A 16,907-nucleotide genomic window follows, 5' to 3' on the forward strand; every position below is an offset into this window, starting at 1 on the left:
TTTTACGGCTCAATGTTATAAACTTCTGGAAAGCACCTGGGGGTTCAGGGTGCTCACTACTCATCTAGATAAGTCCCTGGGGTCTAGTTTCCAAAATGGGGTCACTTGTGGGGGGTTTCCACTGTTTAGGCCCATCAGCGGCTCCCCAAACGCAACATGGCGTCCGCTAATTATTCAAGCAAATTTTATACTCAAAAAGTCAAATGGCGCTCCTTCCCTTTCAAGCCCTGCCGAGCGCCCAAACAGTGGTTTTCCCCCACATATGGGGTATCAGCGTGCTCAGGAAGAATTGCACAATAAATTTTGGGGTCCATTTTTTTCCTGTTACCCTTGCGAAAATAAAAAAATTGAGATCTAAAGTAACATTTTTGTGAAAAAAAATAAATGTTCATTTTTTTCTTCCACATTCCAAAAATTCCTGTGAAGCACCTGAAGGGTTAATAAACTTCTTGAATGTGGTTTTGAGCACCTTGAGGGGTGAAGTTTTTATAATGGTGTCACTTTTGAGTATTTTCTGTCATATAGACACCTCAAAGTCACTTCAAATGTGATGTGGTCCCTAAAAAAATGGTTTTGTAAATTTTGTTGTAAAAATGAGAAATCGCTGGTCAACTTTTAACCCTTATAGCTCCCTATCAAAAAAAAATTTTTGGTTCCAAAATTGTGCTGATGTAAGGTAGACAAGTGGGAAATGTTATTTATTAATCTTTTGTGTGACATATCTCTCTGATTTAAGGGCATAAAAATTCAAATTTTGAAAACTGCAAAATTTTCAAAATTTTTGCCAAATTTCCATTTTTTTCACAAATAAACGTAAGTGATATCGAAGAAATTTTACCACTATCATGAAGTACAATATGTCATGAAAAAACAGTCTCAGAATCAGGGGGATCCGTTGAAGTGTTCCAGAGTAATTACCTCATAAAGTGACAGTGGTCAGAATTGTAAAAATTGGCCTGGTCATTAACATTCAAACCACCCTCGGGGGTAAAGGGGTTAAACACCTCATTGAAATGTATGAATAAACTAACAACAGGGCATTACCTTTCCTATTTGCCAACGGCTTGTGATATTACTCGCTGTGGCACTGTCAGATCGTGGAAAGGAATACACCATTAGGAAGGGAAATTGTAATACTCAGTTGTCAGTTTCTTCACACATTTTCAGGAGCAGTAACAAAGGAACAGCACATTGCAGTGTTCTAAGAAAAGGCACTTCAGAATTGTTAGATTATATGCAGAGGTGTAACTAGGGGTTCAGCTCAGGGGTGGGCGAAACTTCTGAGTGGGCCCTGGTTACAACTACAGTGGCGCACCCTAATTGTGGGAATATGGGAAACTCAGCTGAAACTCAGTTGATGAGACTGAAAATACATCTCTGTACAAAGACCAGAACTGATATTACCGCCATACAGTGACATATAGTAGTAGATACCAGTCCTGCAGACCATATAAGAGATTACTGTACAGGTATATTATATTAGATGACTTACAGTTGATTTTCTTTCTGATGGAGTCGTTCATTTCTCCATCTTTTCCATCTGGCCCAGACTGACATGACAACTTCTCCAGCCACGACTCGTCTGCAGAGATTACAACAAAGACATGTTTGACTTCTCACATTTCCAGCCCTGTCCCTGTCTATTCCCAACCCGCACAAACTCCTCATCCTGCCATATGCCATATGAAGGGCTCACAGCTCCCCTATACACAGTATAATGCCTCCACAGCTCCCTTATACACGGTATAATGCCCCCACAGCTCCCTTATACACAATATGGTGGGCCCACAGTTCCCTTATACACAGTATGGTATGCCCACAGCTCTCTTATGCACAGTATGGTGGGCCCACAGCTCCCTTATACACAGTATGATGGGCCCATTGCTCCCTCATACACAGTATAGGGCCCATAGTTACCCTATACTATACACAGTATGATGTCCTCACTGCTCCGTCAAAACACAGTATACTGATCTCCTTCATAGGGGACCCCACATTAGCTACCATACTATATAATGGCCACCATATTAGCTGTCACACTATATAATGGTCCCCACACTTTTAGGGCCCTCCACAGTAGCCACTAAAATGTATGAGGAGGTCCTCTCCCCCACTGTACAATGCCCCCACGTCACATCACAAGTTTTAGTTAAAATAAAAACATTATATACTCACCTAATCCAGGATCCTGCTGAGTTCTTCTGCAAAGCACGCACTCATACATAGGATGTCAGAGGCCCAGCGAAGCGCGATTATGTCACCATGCCGTGACTCTAACGCTCTGTGCGTGTGAAGTCGCTACTGCTTCATTCTGCCGTTCTGTAGACAACAGGCATAAAGCGACCTGCGGTCTTTGAAGGGAGAGTGGTAGTGTTTCTCCGTGCTTTGCCACGGGCTTAACTATATCAGCGTGCTTCGGCTCACACCGATATAGTTAAGGTTAGCGTAGCGAGGGGCCTGGGGCAACCTCACCCTCTGCCTCCCGTTAGCTACGCTACTGATTATAGGGCATGCAAGTAGTAGCTAAAGCAGACATATTAGGACAGCAGACAGGTCCACCCATTTTATTGGGACTAACGTTTGAAGTTTACTCTTTGACTTTTTCCCCTATCCTATCTTGATTCAATTTCGTAAATGTTTTTTACCTAGAATTGTTCAAACTATTCAACAGTTTTTTTGAGTTTGATTAATTTATTTAGTCAAAGCTTTCTTGTTCTGTCTCGTAGAGAGGTGCTGGGTGGTGAAAACTCCTGGTCTTTACTGTTGTCCTCTTGTGCCATTCCGGCTATTATACAACTATTGACATTACCATGGTTTCCTGAAAGCCCCAGATACCTTCTTATAGAAAATAAAGATGATTATCGAAGTATAAAGGGTAAGTCATAAACCTTAATAATTTTTATTATTTGCTATAAATATCTGAATACTGGATTATCAATTGATTTGGTCTGGAAATCAGAAGACAGACAATGCTAATATATAATCTTTGTGCCCTCAGTTTCAGTGCCTCCTATTAGATGTACACAGCAGAGTCTCAGTGTCTGCTATGCGATGTATATAAAGCAGTCTCAGCAGGGTTGCCAACAATCCAAAAATTCCAGGACAGGCCAAAAAATAGAGCACTTTTTTTACCTGTCTGTAAAAAAATTTAAGGTGACCATAATTTTTTTAATCTGAAGACAATTATACAGATTATTTTTATTGGAATTACCATCATTTTACAGTCTAAAGTGAATGCAGCTAATGTCTTCATATCTTAATCATGGGCTGTGACATGTATCACTTGTAATCATAATGATTTATAATGGTTTTCCAATGTGTTTGTAAAAAATATTGTCGATGAGTGATTTTTTTGGTATGCTGTTCAGAAAAAATGAAAAGTTGAATTGGCAACCCTGAATCTCAGTGCCCCCTATGCAATGAATACAGCAATCTCAGTGTCTCCTATGTGATCTATATATAACATTCTTAGTGTATCCTATATGATGTATACACAGCATAGTCTTGGTGTATTCTATGTGATGTATGTACAGTAGTCTCAGTGTATCTTATGTCATGTATACACAGCAGTTTCTTTGTATCCTATATGATGTATGTACAGCAGTCTCAGTATCTCCTATGTGGTGTATATACAGCATTCTGTGTCTTTTATGTGACATATACACAGTGAAAACTGTCTGATAACACCCACTTGAACTTTAAAAAGTTAACTCATTAGATTCCAGTGAACATACCATCCTTCAGGTGATTTTCACTTGGAAGATGCTCCATACTTTACAGTAGAGATCAATGGGAAAGCCAAAACTTAAAAAAAAATGCCCGATAGACGCTGGGACATCTTTTGTAGTATTTTGTGAGCATTTCACCTAAAAAATACTTGTGTGTTACTCACAGGCTTAGCTGGGAGTTCATTTCAGGGGTGGTAACACACCTGAGTGGGCCCCTGACCAGGTAACCCTGATTAAAAAAACAGTGGTGCATCCTAATTGTGGGTATAGGGTAATTTCAGCAGATAACCATGCTGTTACTCAAAATAAATCTCTACACAAAGACCAACACTGATGTTGCAGCCATACGGTGACATATAATCATATAGTGGTATATACTAGTTCTGCAGAACATGTAAGAGATTACAGTACAGTTACAGATAGTATCTTACATTCTTTCTGATGAAGTCGTTCACTTTTCCCATCTTGCCCAGACCAACATGACAACTTATTCTGCAGAGTTTACAACAAAGACACATTTGACTTCTCATATTTTTAGCACTGTCCCCTTCCAGTCCCAATCTTCACAAACTCCTCATCCTCCTGTCACCCCAATGCCGAGCAGCTGCTGCCATATGTGTCCCGATTACTGCAGCAGCTGTATGGCACAATAACAGTGCTCCTCTTATTGCCACACATAATGTCCACCGCTGTGCTCATTACAAAGAAAAATGCCTCCTTTGTACCCTCCAGATGGTAAAATTGCCACCTAGAAAATATAAATGCCCTGTGCAAGTGCCTTAGAAAACACTTTGCCACTAGAAAGTAATAATGCCCCCTATGTGCACCTTTGATGGTCACAATACTTTGAGTGCCCCTATAACAATAATGCTTCTTAAGTGCCCATTTATAATTTAATATTGTCCTTTAAGCCCCCTATGTACAGCTTCCCTATACATAGTATGGTGGGCCAACAGCTCCCCTATACACAGTATAATGCCCCCACAGCTGCTCTATATGCTCTATTGCTGATGACACAAAGCTAGGAGGGATAGCTAATACTAGAGAAGAGAGAGAGAGGATTCAAAAAGACCTAAATAAACTGGAGCAGTGGGCAGCAAACAACAGAATGATTTTTAACAGGGAAAAATGCAAAGTACTACATCTGGGCAATAAAAATGAAAAAAGCATATACAGAATGGGAGGAATAGAGCTAAGCAACAGTACATGTGAAAAAGACTTAGGTATACTAATAGATCATAGACTGAACATGAGTCAACAGTGTGATGCAGCAGCAAAAAAGGCAAATACAATTCTGGGATGTATTAACAGAAGCATACAGTCTAGATCACGTGAAGTCATTATCGGTCTTTACTCCTCTTTGGTCAGACCTCATCTGGAATACTGTGTACAGTTTTGGGCACCACATTTTAAAAAAGACATAGACAAACTGGAGCAAGTTCAGAGAAGAGCGACCAGAATGGTGACTGGTCTGCAAACTATGTCCTATGAGGAACGGTTGCAGGATTTGGGAATGTTTAGCTTGCAAAAAAGAAGACTGAGAGGAGACTTAATAGCTGTCTACAAATATGTCAAGGGCTGTCACATTGTAGAAGGATCATCTTTATTCTCATTTGCACAAGGAAAGACTAGAAGCAATGGGATGAAACTAAATGGGAGGAGACACAGATTAGATATTAGAAAAAACTTTTTGACAGTTAGGGTGATTAATGAGTGGAACAGGCTGCCACGAGAGGTGGTGAGTTCCCCTTCAATGGACGCCTTCAAACAGAGGCTGGACAGACATCTGTCTGAGATGATTTAGTGAATCCTGCTTTGAGCAGGGGGTTGGACCAGATGACCCAGGAGGTCCCTTCCAACTCTACCATTCTATGATTCTATGATTCTATACACAGTATGATGGGCCCACAGCTCTCCTATACAGAGTATGATGTTCCAACAGCTCTCCTATACACAATATGTCCCCACAGCTCCCCTATACACAGTATGATGTCCCCACAGCTCTCCTTTACACAGTATGATGGGCCCACAGCTCCCTTATACACAGTATAATGGGCCAACAGCTCCCCTATACACAGTATAATAGGCCAACAGCTCCCATCTACACAGTATGATGGACCCACAGCTCTCCTAAACACAGTATGATGTCCCCATAGCTCCCCTATACATAGTATGATGTCCCCATAGCTCCCCTATACAGAATATGATGTGCCAACAGCTCCCCTATTCACATGATAATAATGACATCATAGGTCCCCTATACACAGTATGATGTCCCCATATTTCCCTTATACACAGTATTACGGGCCCATAGCTCCCCTGTACACAGTATGATACTCAAACAGCTTCCATATACATAGTATGTTGTCCCCATTGCTTCCCCAAAACACAGTATAATGACTCCACAGTAGTCTTCACACGATATGATGGCCTCCATACTGTATTATGTCCACACTGTAAAACCCCCACTGGATAATGGCCCCCACACTGTATAATAATCCCCATAGTAACCTCCACATTGTGTAGTAGCTCCCACAGTAGCCCCCTCACTGTATAATGGCCCCTACACTGTATAATGGCCCAAGCATTAGCTCCCACATTGTATGATGGCCCCCACAGCAGTCCCCACTCTTTATGATTGCCCGCACAGTAGGCCGCATACAGTATAATGGTCCCCACATTTTTAGACCCCCCCACAGTAGACCCTACAATGAATGAGGGCTCCTCCACATTGTTTGAGGGTGCCCCACAGAAACCCCCACTCTGTATGAGGTACCCCAAAGGTAGCCCCCACACTGTATGAGTTGTCCCCCATACTATATGATGCTCTCACATTCCCACCACAAGTTTTAATTAATATAAAAAAAAAAAAAATTCTCACCTAATCCAGTGTCCTGATGAGTCCATTGACAAAGTGGGGGCAAACCAACATGTTGAGGTCATCGCACCAGCACACACACAGGATATCAGAGGCACGGCGCAATGATGTCATCTCACCGGAACTTTGACTTTTTGTGCATGCGCCAGCACCACGCCAGTGTATTAACCTACCTGTCTGTAGACCGTAGGCTTAAAGCGATCTGTGATCTACAGAACGCAGAGTAGTAGTGCAGGGAGATCATGTCTCCCTGTTCTACCACAGATTTTAACAGTTACACTACTGGTTTTACTCATTGTTTAATGCATGCAAATAATCCCCCAAAAATATAAAAAAATAAAAGTTTAAATGATGCCCCATAGAAACACTCAAAAAAAGGTCAGCAAAAAATGTTTACAAACCACTTCAGGAAACACCCAAAAAACGTGCACAGAAACCTGGTTTGTTATAATCTATTCTTGCATGTGCATCAAAGACGTAAAAATTTTTGTTTTGCTCAAACAGCCCTGAAATCGTTATATGGCTCCGAACATTGCCAAAAGGAAATGGAAGATATAAAAAAAGAATCTCGTGCTTTAAAGGGTGAGAAGCAAAAGAAGATTCTGGAGTTGTTCTTTGATCAATCCATAAAATGGCAGCTAATTGCAGTTATTGTGACCAACATAGGACAACAGCTCACTGGGATTAATGCAGTAAGTATAAGTATGGGACATCTAATAGGTTCTCTGCTATAAGGTGATACATAATTAGGGCAGTATTTATGACAGAGGCAATCTACTGTAGGTGCTGTACATTCCTGCCTAGAAGCTCTGGGTTTTTTTAGAGGGAATCTGTCAGTAACATCAACCCTCCTAAGCTGCCTATATGGGCATGTAGGTCATAGGAACCTGAATAAAATGATTCATTGATATCTGCAAACCAATGACTTATATGTAAATGAGCTGTTAAGAACTATGAGCCAGACATTGATCTGTATGAGAATCTGCCTCCACAGATTATTTTAAATGAAAGGGGGCAAGTCATGTAACTAACACAGTGCAGTAGAACTGAACTTTGTCTTATAACAAACTCGTTTCCTGCAGCTCTCACAGCTCTGCTGCATTGCATCAATATTGCAACACTGGCTGTCTGTGACATGAAAGCCGAAGCACTGAGATGACACCTGGAGTGTGTCAAGTATAATCACACACAACTCTGCAGTGAGACCAGTGGAGCAGAGAGCAGCCATTACAGCCCATTTGATCTTAACAGCTCATGTACATATAAAAGAAAGGTGACATTTTATGGAACAGGGGTGCACAACATTTTTTGGTCCAAGGACCACATTGTTATACTGAAGGGATGCAAATTTTTAAGGGTTTTCTTACATAAATACATCACCAGAACTGCCATAAGTATATTTATACTTCACCAGAACCAAGTTTTGAGTATTTGAGGAGGATTTGGAAAGTATCTGCTCAGTTTCTGCTCCACAAAAATCAGTGTGAACACATTTTAACTTAAACTTAGTTTTTGGAGCAGAAACTCACAAAATTTTCCTCATAATCTCAAATATTTAAGTTTAGAGGATTTTTAATTTTTAGCAAAGTCATTGTGAAGAATATTGGAGATATAATTCCATATCACTCATTGTATCATATTTAGCAGAGGATTATAAATCCCCCTTTAGAGTGCAGTTGTAACAAGACACCTTGCAGCTGCAGGAGGGGGGATCAAGAAACTGTGAGTGACAAATATCACACCTCTAGTCAGCTCTCTCAGGACAAAGGGGCCTGCTGCCATGTGGTCCCAAGCCATGTTGGTTTCCTTTAGTTAGACAGATAGGAATTCCATATCAAGTTATAGAAATACTTTACACCTTAGTCATACACCGAATAGATTTTTGAAATCCCGAGGACATGGTGAATGACCGCCTGGGTCTCGACCTAATCTAGCACATAGGGATAGGGAGATACACAGTGCAGCCATTCAGAAATTCATAGGGCCACTGTGTTTAGTCTCCACGCTTAGCAGGGGCCCGGCTGGATCTGATGACACCAAAACCGGCTCCCTAGGACCGTCCATTAAGGAGTTATGACCCATCTTAGTTTATGGAGTTTCTAGCTGCTAGAAGTCAGGAGTGGAGATTTGGGTCCAGCCCAGGGAGCAGAAAGGGGGTGACCCAGAGGGGTTGAAAAGCTCCTGCAGCTCTTGGCCTATTGATTTTTCTCTGGGAGGTCGTGATGACACATCATGGGGGAGAAGTCACGCAACAGAGGGGACCACAAGCTTCCCATGTGGCAGCCCTCCTGAGCAAGCCAGGCCTTTCATCTGACTGGTAACTGACTCTTAATATCTGCATACTTTTGTACCACTACTAATGTGTTTGCATCTCTGACCATTATGAATCTATAACCCTTATGTATATAGTGTATTGTCTAGTGTGCCCTTAAGACGATTAAATATATTATTTAACCTTGGGCTGCTCTTTTAGCACAATCCACTAATCCACATGCCCATTTTTGGGTTCAACTCACATGCTACCGGGCTGATTTCTGGCCAGATATAATTACCATTATAGACCGGGGCTTATGTCTAAAAGGAACTGGTGGCAACTCTACTGGGTTCTGTTTTACTGGGGTCAGTGAGAGGGGTCTCTCAGCCTGTCAGGTGTGTGAGCGAGTATGGTGCCACGTCAGTGACTGAGTGGGCCACCTCTTCTCACTCCCGGTACCCTCCTGAACCCGTGAGGACACGGGGTGTCTTTGTAGAACTGTACCAATTTTACCTTACGTGTCCCCAAGGGGTTGCTGAACGTCATGTTGGTGCAAAGTGTGGATCCGTATCATGTGATCCGTCTGACGTAATAGCGACGTCAGGTGGAAGGTACGGTGGGGATTCTTCACATGTGGTGGCAGTGGTGGGATTCTGCGTGATCTCTCCGGTGCCACTCGTCACAGTGATGAAGCACTTTATGGATTGCTACATGTGTATAAGATCAGAACCACCATCAGCACATGAATACAGCATCAAAACCACCATCAGTACATAAATGAAGAGCTAGAACCTCTATAAGCACACTAATGCAGCACTACAACCACCAACTGTACATGAATGCAGTGCCAGTACCAGTATCAGTGCATGAATGCATGAATGCAGCATCAGAACCACCTTCAGTATATGAATGCAGCACCAGAACCACTGTTAGTACAAGAATGCGGCGCCAGAAACACCATCAGTACATGAATGCAGGACCAGAAACACCATCAGTACATGAATGTAATGCCAGAACCATCGTCAATACATGAATGCAGTGCCAGAAACACTGTCAGTACATGAATGCAGCACCAGAACCACCATCAGTACATGTATACAGCACCAAGCTTAGTACAGATATCAATTGTAATGTCAGGTCAGCCACATATATAATTGTTTAGCTTGAACCTACAATTCTCAGTATGTCCGTAACAATGGTAAGGAGAGACTGGGAGTTGTAGTTACCCGCCATCATCAGACTGCAGACTATACAGGAACCGCAACACTAAGGAAAAGCAGTCAGTATCACAAATAAACATTTACATCCATGTACTTTATAGGTGACATCTTCTCTGATTGGAGTAGTTCCTATAACCTCTGTCTTCATGCAGCACAGATGCCATAATGAAATTTCACTCCCACTGCTCATCTCTCCAGACTTCCCTGTTCTCCGTCTTCAGCAGCACATATCAACACTTATTTTTAAGGGCATTGTGTCATTACACTGCCCCATAAATCAAAAAATATCTCCCATGATGTTCCCCTAAATAAATAATTGCCCCTCACTGTGGTTCCTGCACAAAATATCCCCCCATATTTCCCCTCTCCATAATATTCCCATTGCCCCTCTCTATAATAACGCCCCGCTGCCCTTCTCCATTATATCTACTACACTGCTCCTCTGTGTAATATCCCCCTTACACTGCTCTTTTCCATAATATCCCCCCACACTTCCCCTCTCGATAATGTCCTTCCCCTACACTGCATCTCTCCAAAAAGCCCCGAAACGTTCCCTCTCCATGACATCTTTCCCACATCTTGCCTCTCTGCATAAAGTCCCCTCCACCTCCTGCCCCGCACTGTATTATGCCCTTTCACAATTCCCCCAAATGACTCATAATGTCCCTAATTGTCCCCTAATGTACCAAAATGCCCCATAATGTCGCCCACTATATACCAAATTGCTACATAATGTCCTCCATTGCCAAATAATGTTCCAAATTACCCCATAATGTCCCCTCATTCCCCTATAATGTGCCTTCAAAAGTAATATCAATGCCAAGGCCCCCTCATCTAAAATGATACCACATTTCATATTCAGCTCCTCCATGGAGCCTTTACTGGTGCCTGACATTTGGCGATGGCGCTTACAGCAGTGGGATCAGGTCAGCAGCGTGCTTCATCATGTCGGAGCATGGGCTGATGCCCCTCATAAGGGGCAGCACAGTGGCTCAGTGGTTAGCACTGCAGCGCTGGGGTCCTGGGTTCAAATCCCACCAAGGACAACATCTGCAGGAGCTTGTATGTTCTCCCCGTGTTTGCGTGGGTTTCCTCCCACACTCCAAAGACATACTGATAGGGAATCTAGATTGTGAGCCCCAGTGGGGACAGTGCCCATAATATCTGTAAATTCTCTGAATTGTAAAGCGGAATATGTTGGTGCTATATAAATAAAAACATTATTATTATTATCATTATTATAAGCTGTTTATATCAGGCATCTAAGCACTACAGCAGTTTATAATTTAAAAATGCATCAGACCAGAGAATCTTATTTCTCATTGTCTGGGAGTCCTTCATGTGTTTTTGAGCAAACTCTATGCAGGCTTTCATATGTCTTGCACTGAGGAGAGGCTTCTGTCTGGCCACTCTGCCATAAAGGCCCGACTGGTGGAGGGCTACAGTGATAGTTGACTTTGTGGAACTTTCTCCCATCTCCCTACTGCATCTCTAGTGCTCAGCCACAGTGATCTTGGAGTTCTTCTTTAGCTCTCTCACCAAGGCTCTTCTCCCATGATTGCTCAGTTTGGCTGGACGGCCAGGTCTAGGAAGTCCCAAACTTCTTCAATTTAAGGATTATGGAGGCCACTGTGCTCTTAGGAGCCTTGAGTAATGCAAAAATAATTTTGTAACCTTGGCCAGATCTGTGCCTTGCCACAATTCTGTCTCTGAGCTCCTTGGGCAGTTCCTTTGAGCTCATGATTCTCATTTGGTCTGACATGCACTGTGAGCTGTGAGGTCTTATATAGACAGGTGTGTGCCTTTCCAAATCAAGTCCTATCAGTTTAATTAAACACAGCTGGACTCCAATGAAGGAGTAGAACCATCTCAAGGAGGATCACAAGGAAATTGACAGCATGTGACTTAAATATGAGTGTCTGAGCAAAGGGTCTGAATACTTAAGACCATGTGATATTTCAGTTTTTGTTTTTTAATAAATTTGCAAAAAATTCTACAGTTCTGTTTTTTTTTTCAGTCAAGATGGGGTGCAGAGTGTACTTTAATGAGAAAAAAAATAACTTTTTAGAATTTACCAAATGGCTGCAATGAAACAAAGAGTGAAAAATTTAAAGGTGTCTTTCCGTACCCACTGTTTTTATCTATATCTATCTATATATAATCATATGTGTGTGTATATAGACAGAGGGGCTCAACCATAATGTGCAGTTACATAAAGTTGCGCTATATATAAATCTATAGATATAGAGAGAGATGAAATTGGAACAGCACCATATCTTCAAAATATCGGGTGCAAGGCCCCCAAACAGAAATGAAGGTTGTCCACAACCGAAACGTCGGCACACTGGGCTAATAAAGTCCATATTTTTTCAAAGCACTTTTGGAGTGCTGCCTGCTGTTTTTTTGCTATAGATATAGAGATGTATGAAAAATATCAGCAACCAGCCAAAACCCTTCAAATTAGGAAAAAATAGAATGGAAGCAGCTCTTCAATGAAAATAAGTGGTACAGATAGACTTTATTCCTCCATCTGATGTGGATGGATAAAGTCGGAGTTTTTCACTTATTTACACTGGAGCGTTGCTTCAACTCTATTGTTCAACTTGCTCCATTTTTAGCCAGGAGATGTAAATGTGGATTTTTATAGGTTGGATATGGGTGATACATGCTGTGGTTACTCTGTAGCCTTCTCTCTGGCTCTACACACAGTATATATAGACAGGGGACCCCTTTATATATATATCCCCCCTTCTATTGCGACCATTTGATAAATGAGCTCTTAGGGTCACTACACTGCTGCCGAGCAGAGGCGCTGCCTAGCAACCACTGCTGCTGAGCAGAGGCTCTGCCTAGCAACCAGCCTCTGGGGGCGTGTCTCAGAACACAGCACGCTGAGCTGCCAATCCCAAGATGGCCGCTTCCATTACTGTGATTCTCTTATTTCATAGCGCAAGTAATTCTTCCCAAGGTAATTTATTTCATGTTTATTTATATCTACAGTCTCCTTACAATAATATACCATAGTATGTGTGGAGGTGATAGGTCCTCTTTAAATTCTTGATCACTAAAATATCTAATATATTGCACCATTACTATTGATCTTTTGTAGTTTTTTTCTTCAGTCTGGTTACTCATTGGAGATTATAGTATACTTTCACATTTAGTTTTCATGTCTTCCAGATCTATTTTTATGCCGAGTACGTGTTTAAAAAAACTGGGATTCCCACTGAAAACATCCCTTACGTCACACTGGGCACTGGAGTCTGTGAATGTATAACAGCAATGACATGTGTAAGTAAACAGTACAAACCAACATTACCAAGGAAGTGATCTATTATATAATAATAATAATTTCTATAGCGCCAACATATTCCGCATCACTTTACAATTCTACCAATCTACCAAAGAATGAACGGAACCTGTGGCTACTTTTTGTTGCAATCGCTATGATGCCTTTTGAATTATATTACATTCTGTATCGGAGTTAAAACACAAAGCATGATAGAAGGACTACAGATAGTCTACATAGATAGTCGACTATATTTCCACCCCGGCAATAAGTTGACATTTTTGTTAAATAAATTAAAAATAATGCAGATCTGATACCAAATGCCCCGTGAGGAAGCAAGAGATGCGAAACGTACATTGAGGAGGAGGTGTGGTATGCTCCTTGAATCCACTATGGGTAAAAACCCCTAGGTCTAACCCTATTATTGGCTGCAATATTTAGTCTGTGTTATCATACTGTCCGTGCAAGTGGAGGTAATGCAATGTTATATACAGTACAGACCAAAAGTTTGGACACACCTTTTCATTTAAAGATTTTTCTGTATTTTCATGACTATGAAAATTGTACATTCACACTGAAGGCATCAAAACTATGAATTAACACAAGTGGAATTATATACTTAACAAAAAAGTGTGAAACAACTGAAAAGATGTCTTATATTCTAGGCTCTTCAAAGTAGCCACCTTTTGCTTTGATGAATGCTTTGCACACTCTTGGCATTCTCTTGATGAGCTTCAAGAGGTAGTCACCAGAAATGGTTTTCACTTCACAGGTGTGCCCTGTCAGGTTTAATAAGTGGGATTTCATGCCTTATAAATGGGGTTGGGACCATCAGTTGTGTTGTGCAGAAGTCAGGTGAATACACAGCTGATAGTCCTACTGAATAGACTGTTAGAATTTGTATTATGGCAAGGAAAAAGCAGCTAAGTAAAGAAAAACGAGTGGCCATCATTACTTTAAGAAATGAAGGTGAGCCAGTCCGAAAAATTGGGCAAACTTTGAAAGTGTCCCCAAGTGCAGCTGCAAAAACCATCAAGCGCTACAAAGAAACTGGCTCACATGAGGAACGCCCCAGGAAAGGAAGACCAAGAGTCACCTCTGCTTCTGAGGATAAGTTTATCCGAGTCACCTGCCTCAGAAATCGCAGGTTAACATCAGCTCAGATTAGAGACCAGGTCAATGCCACACAGAGTTCTAGCAGCAGACACATCTCTACAACAACTGTTAAGAGGAGACTTTGTACCGCCGGCCTTCATGGTAAAATAGCTGCTAGCAAACCACTGCTAAGAACAGGCAACAAGCAGAAGAGACTTGTTTGGGCTAAAGAAGACAAGAAATTGACATTAGAACAGTGGAAATCTGTGCTTTGATCTGATGAGTCCAAGTTTGAGATCTTTGGTTCCAACCACCGTGTCTTTGTGCGATGCAGAAAAGGTGAACGGATGGACTCTACGTGCCTGGTTCCCACCGTGAAGCATGGAGGAGGAGGTGTGATGGTGTGGGGGTGCTTTGCTGGTGACACTGTTGGGGATTTATTCAAAATTGAAGACATACTGAACCAGCATGGCTACCACAGCATCTTACAGCGGCATGCTATTCCATCCGGTTTGCGTTTAGTTGGACCATCATTTATTTTTCAACAGGACAATGACCCCAAACACACCTCCAGGCTGTGTAAGGGCTATTTGACCAAGAAGGAGAGTGATGGGGAGCTACGTCAGATGACCTGGCCTCCACAGTCACCAGACCTGAACCCAATCGAGATGGTTTGGGGTGAGCTGGACCGCAGAGTGAAAGCAAAAGGGCCAACAAGTGCTAAGCATCTCTGGGAACTCCTTCAAAATTGTTGAAAGACCTCTTGTAGCTCATCAAGAGAATGCCAAGAGTGTGCAAAGCAGTCATCAAAGCAAAAGGTGGCTACTTTGAAGAACCTAGAAGATAAGACATATTTTCAGTTGTTTCACACTTTTTTGTTAAGTATATAATTCCACATGTGTTAATTCATAGTTTTGATGCCTTCAGTGTGAATGTACAATTTTCATAGTAATGAAAATACAGAAAAATCTTTAAATGAGAAGGTGTGTCCAAACTTTTGGTCTGTACTGTATACACACACACACACACATATTGTGGTAGATCAGTTCACTTGGCTGCACATAGAGGTAGACACAGGAACACTGTCTCTTTAACTCTTCCGATAGTTTATTAAGAGTGCTGCATAAACCATGGCAATGTTAGCAAAACAAACACAGCCCAGCCTAACAGGAAAAATAAAACATAGCATAAGGCACAGTCCTTGTTGCTACGGGTAACCGCCGCTTTAGGAACAAACAACCCAAGGTTTAGCTTTCCTTCACATGGAAACACACATGTGCCTCTAGAGCCACCCCCAACCAAATGCTCTAAAAGGCTGGGACTTTATCCTCTGAACTCCTCCCTCTCTACAGGTGTTTAATCACCATAGCACTAAACATGGCTGATTAACCCCTCTCATCACTTTGTGTGCTGGAACATTTTTTCTATGTTTATATTACTGGAGCAAACAATCTCAGTGCTAAATATCTCCCCTCCAGTACTTTGCCAGTGTCTTTGTCACAATATATACAGTACAGACCAAAAGTTTGGACACACCTTCTCATTTAAAGATTTTTCTGTATTTTCATGACTTTGAAAATTGTACATTCACATTGAAGGCATCAAAACTATGAATTAACACATGTGGAATTATATACTTAACAAAAAAGTGTGAAACAACTGAAAATATGTCTTATATTCTAGTTTCTTCAAAGTAGCCACCTTTTGCTTTGATGACTGCTTTGCACACTCTTGGCATTCTCTTGATGAGCTTCAAGAGGTAGTCACCGGAAATGGTTTTCACTTCACAGGTGTGCCCTGTCAGGTTTAATAAGTGGGATTTCTTACCTTATAAATGGGGTTGGGACCATCAGTTGTGTTGTGCAGAAGTCAGGTGGATACACAGCTGATAATCCTACTGAATAAACTGTTAGCTGCTTCTTTTTTGCCATAATACAAATTCTAAGTAAAGAAAAACGAGTGGCCATCATTACTTTAAGAAATGAAGGTCAGTCAGTCTGAAAAATTGGGCAAACTTTGAAAGTGTCCCCAAGTGCAGTTGCAAAAACCATCAAGCGCTACAAAGAAACTGGCTCACATGAGGACCGCCCCAGGAAAGGAAGACCAAGAGTCACCTATGCTTCTGAGGATAAGTTTATCCGAGTCACCAGCCTCAGAAATCGCAGCTTAACAGCAGCTCAGATTAGAGACCAGGTCAATGCCACACAGAGTTCTAGCAGCAGACACATCTCTTCAACAACTGTTAAGAGTAGACTTTGTGCAGCAGGCCTTCATGGTAAAATAGCTGCTAGGAAACCACTGCTAAGTAGAGATGAGCGTTGTTCGACTCGAACTGTTCGCCAATCTCAAATTCGAGCTGTTTTGGGCGGTGTTCGAGCCGTTCGGCGAACACGAACAATTTGAAAAAAATTCGGCTGTTCGAGGTTATGTTAGATAACTGTTC

At 41.7% G+C, this 16,907-nt stretch overlaps 1 protein-coding gene across 3 annotated transcripts in view; it reads left to right on the forward strand.

Annotated features, from left to right (window-relative positions):
* The window catches only part of LOC141258197 (solute carrier family 2, facilitated glucose transporter member 11-like), a 311,675-nt gene that overhangs the window by 255,253 nt on the left and 39,515 nt on the right, over window positions 1–16,907 (forward strand). For 2 of the 3 annotated variants that reach the window (XM_073673201.1, XM_073673198.1), the window contains 3 exons: window positions 2,727–2,875; window positions 7,111–7,298; window positions 13,261–13,371. In XM_073673201.1, the coding sequence (XP_073529302.1) occupies window positions 2,727–2,875; window positions 7,111–7,298; window positions 13,261–13,371 (448 nt within the window). The remainder of the gene's footprint in view (window positions 1–2,726; window positions 2,876–7,110; window positions 7,299–13,260; window positions 13,372–16,907) is intronic. The other variant, XM_073673209.1, reaches the window with a different exon arrangement.

Source organism: Phyllobates terribilis, unplaced genomic scaffold (genome assembly GCF_046119375.1).
Source record: "Phyllobates terribilis strain yellow unplaced genomic scaffold, ASM4611937v1 Scaffold_1__5_contigs__length_1240528914, whole genome shotgun sequence".
Classification (NCBI taxonomy): domain Eukaryota; kingdom Metazoa; phylum Chordata; class Amphibia; order Anura; family Dendrobatidae; genus Phyllobates; species Phyllobates terribilis.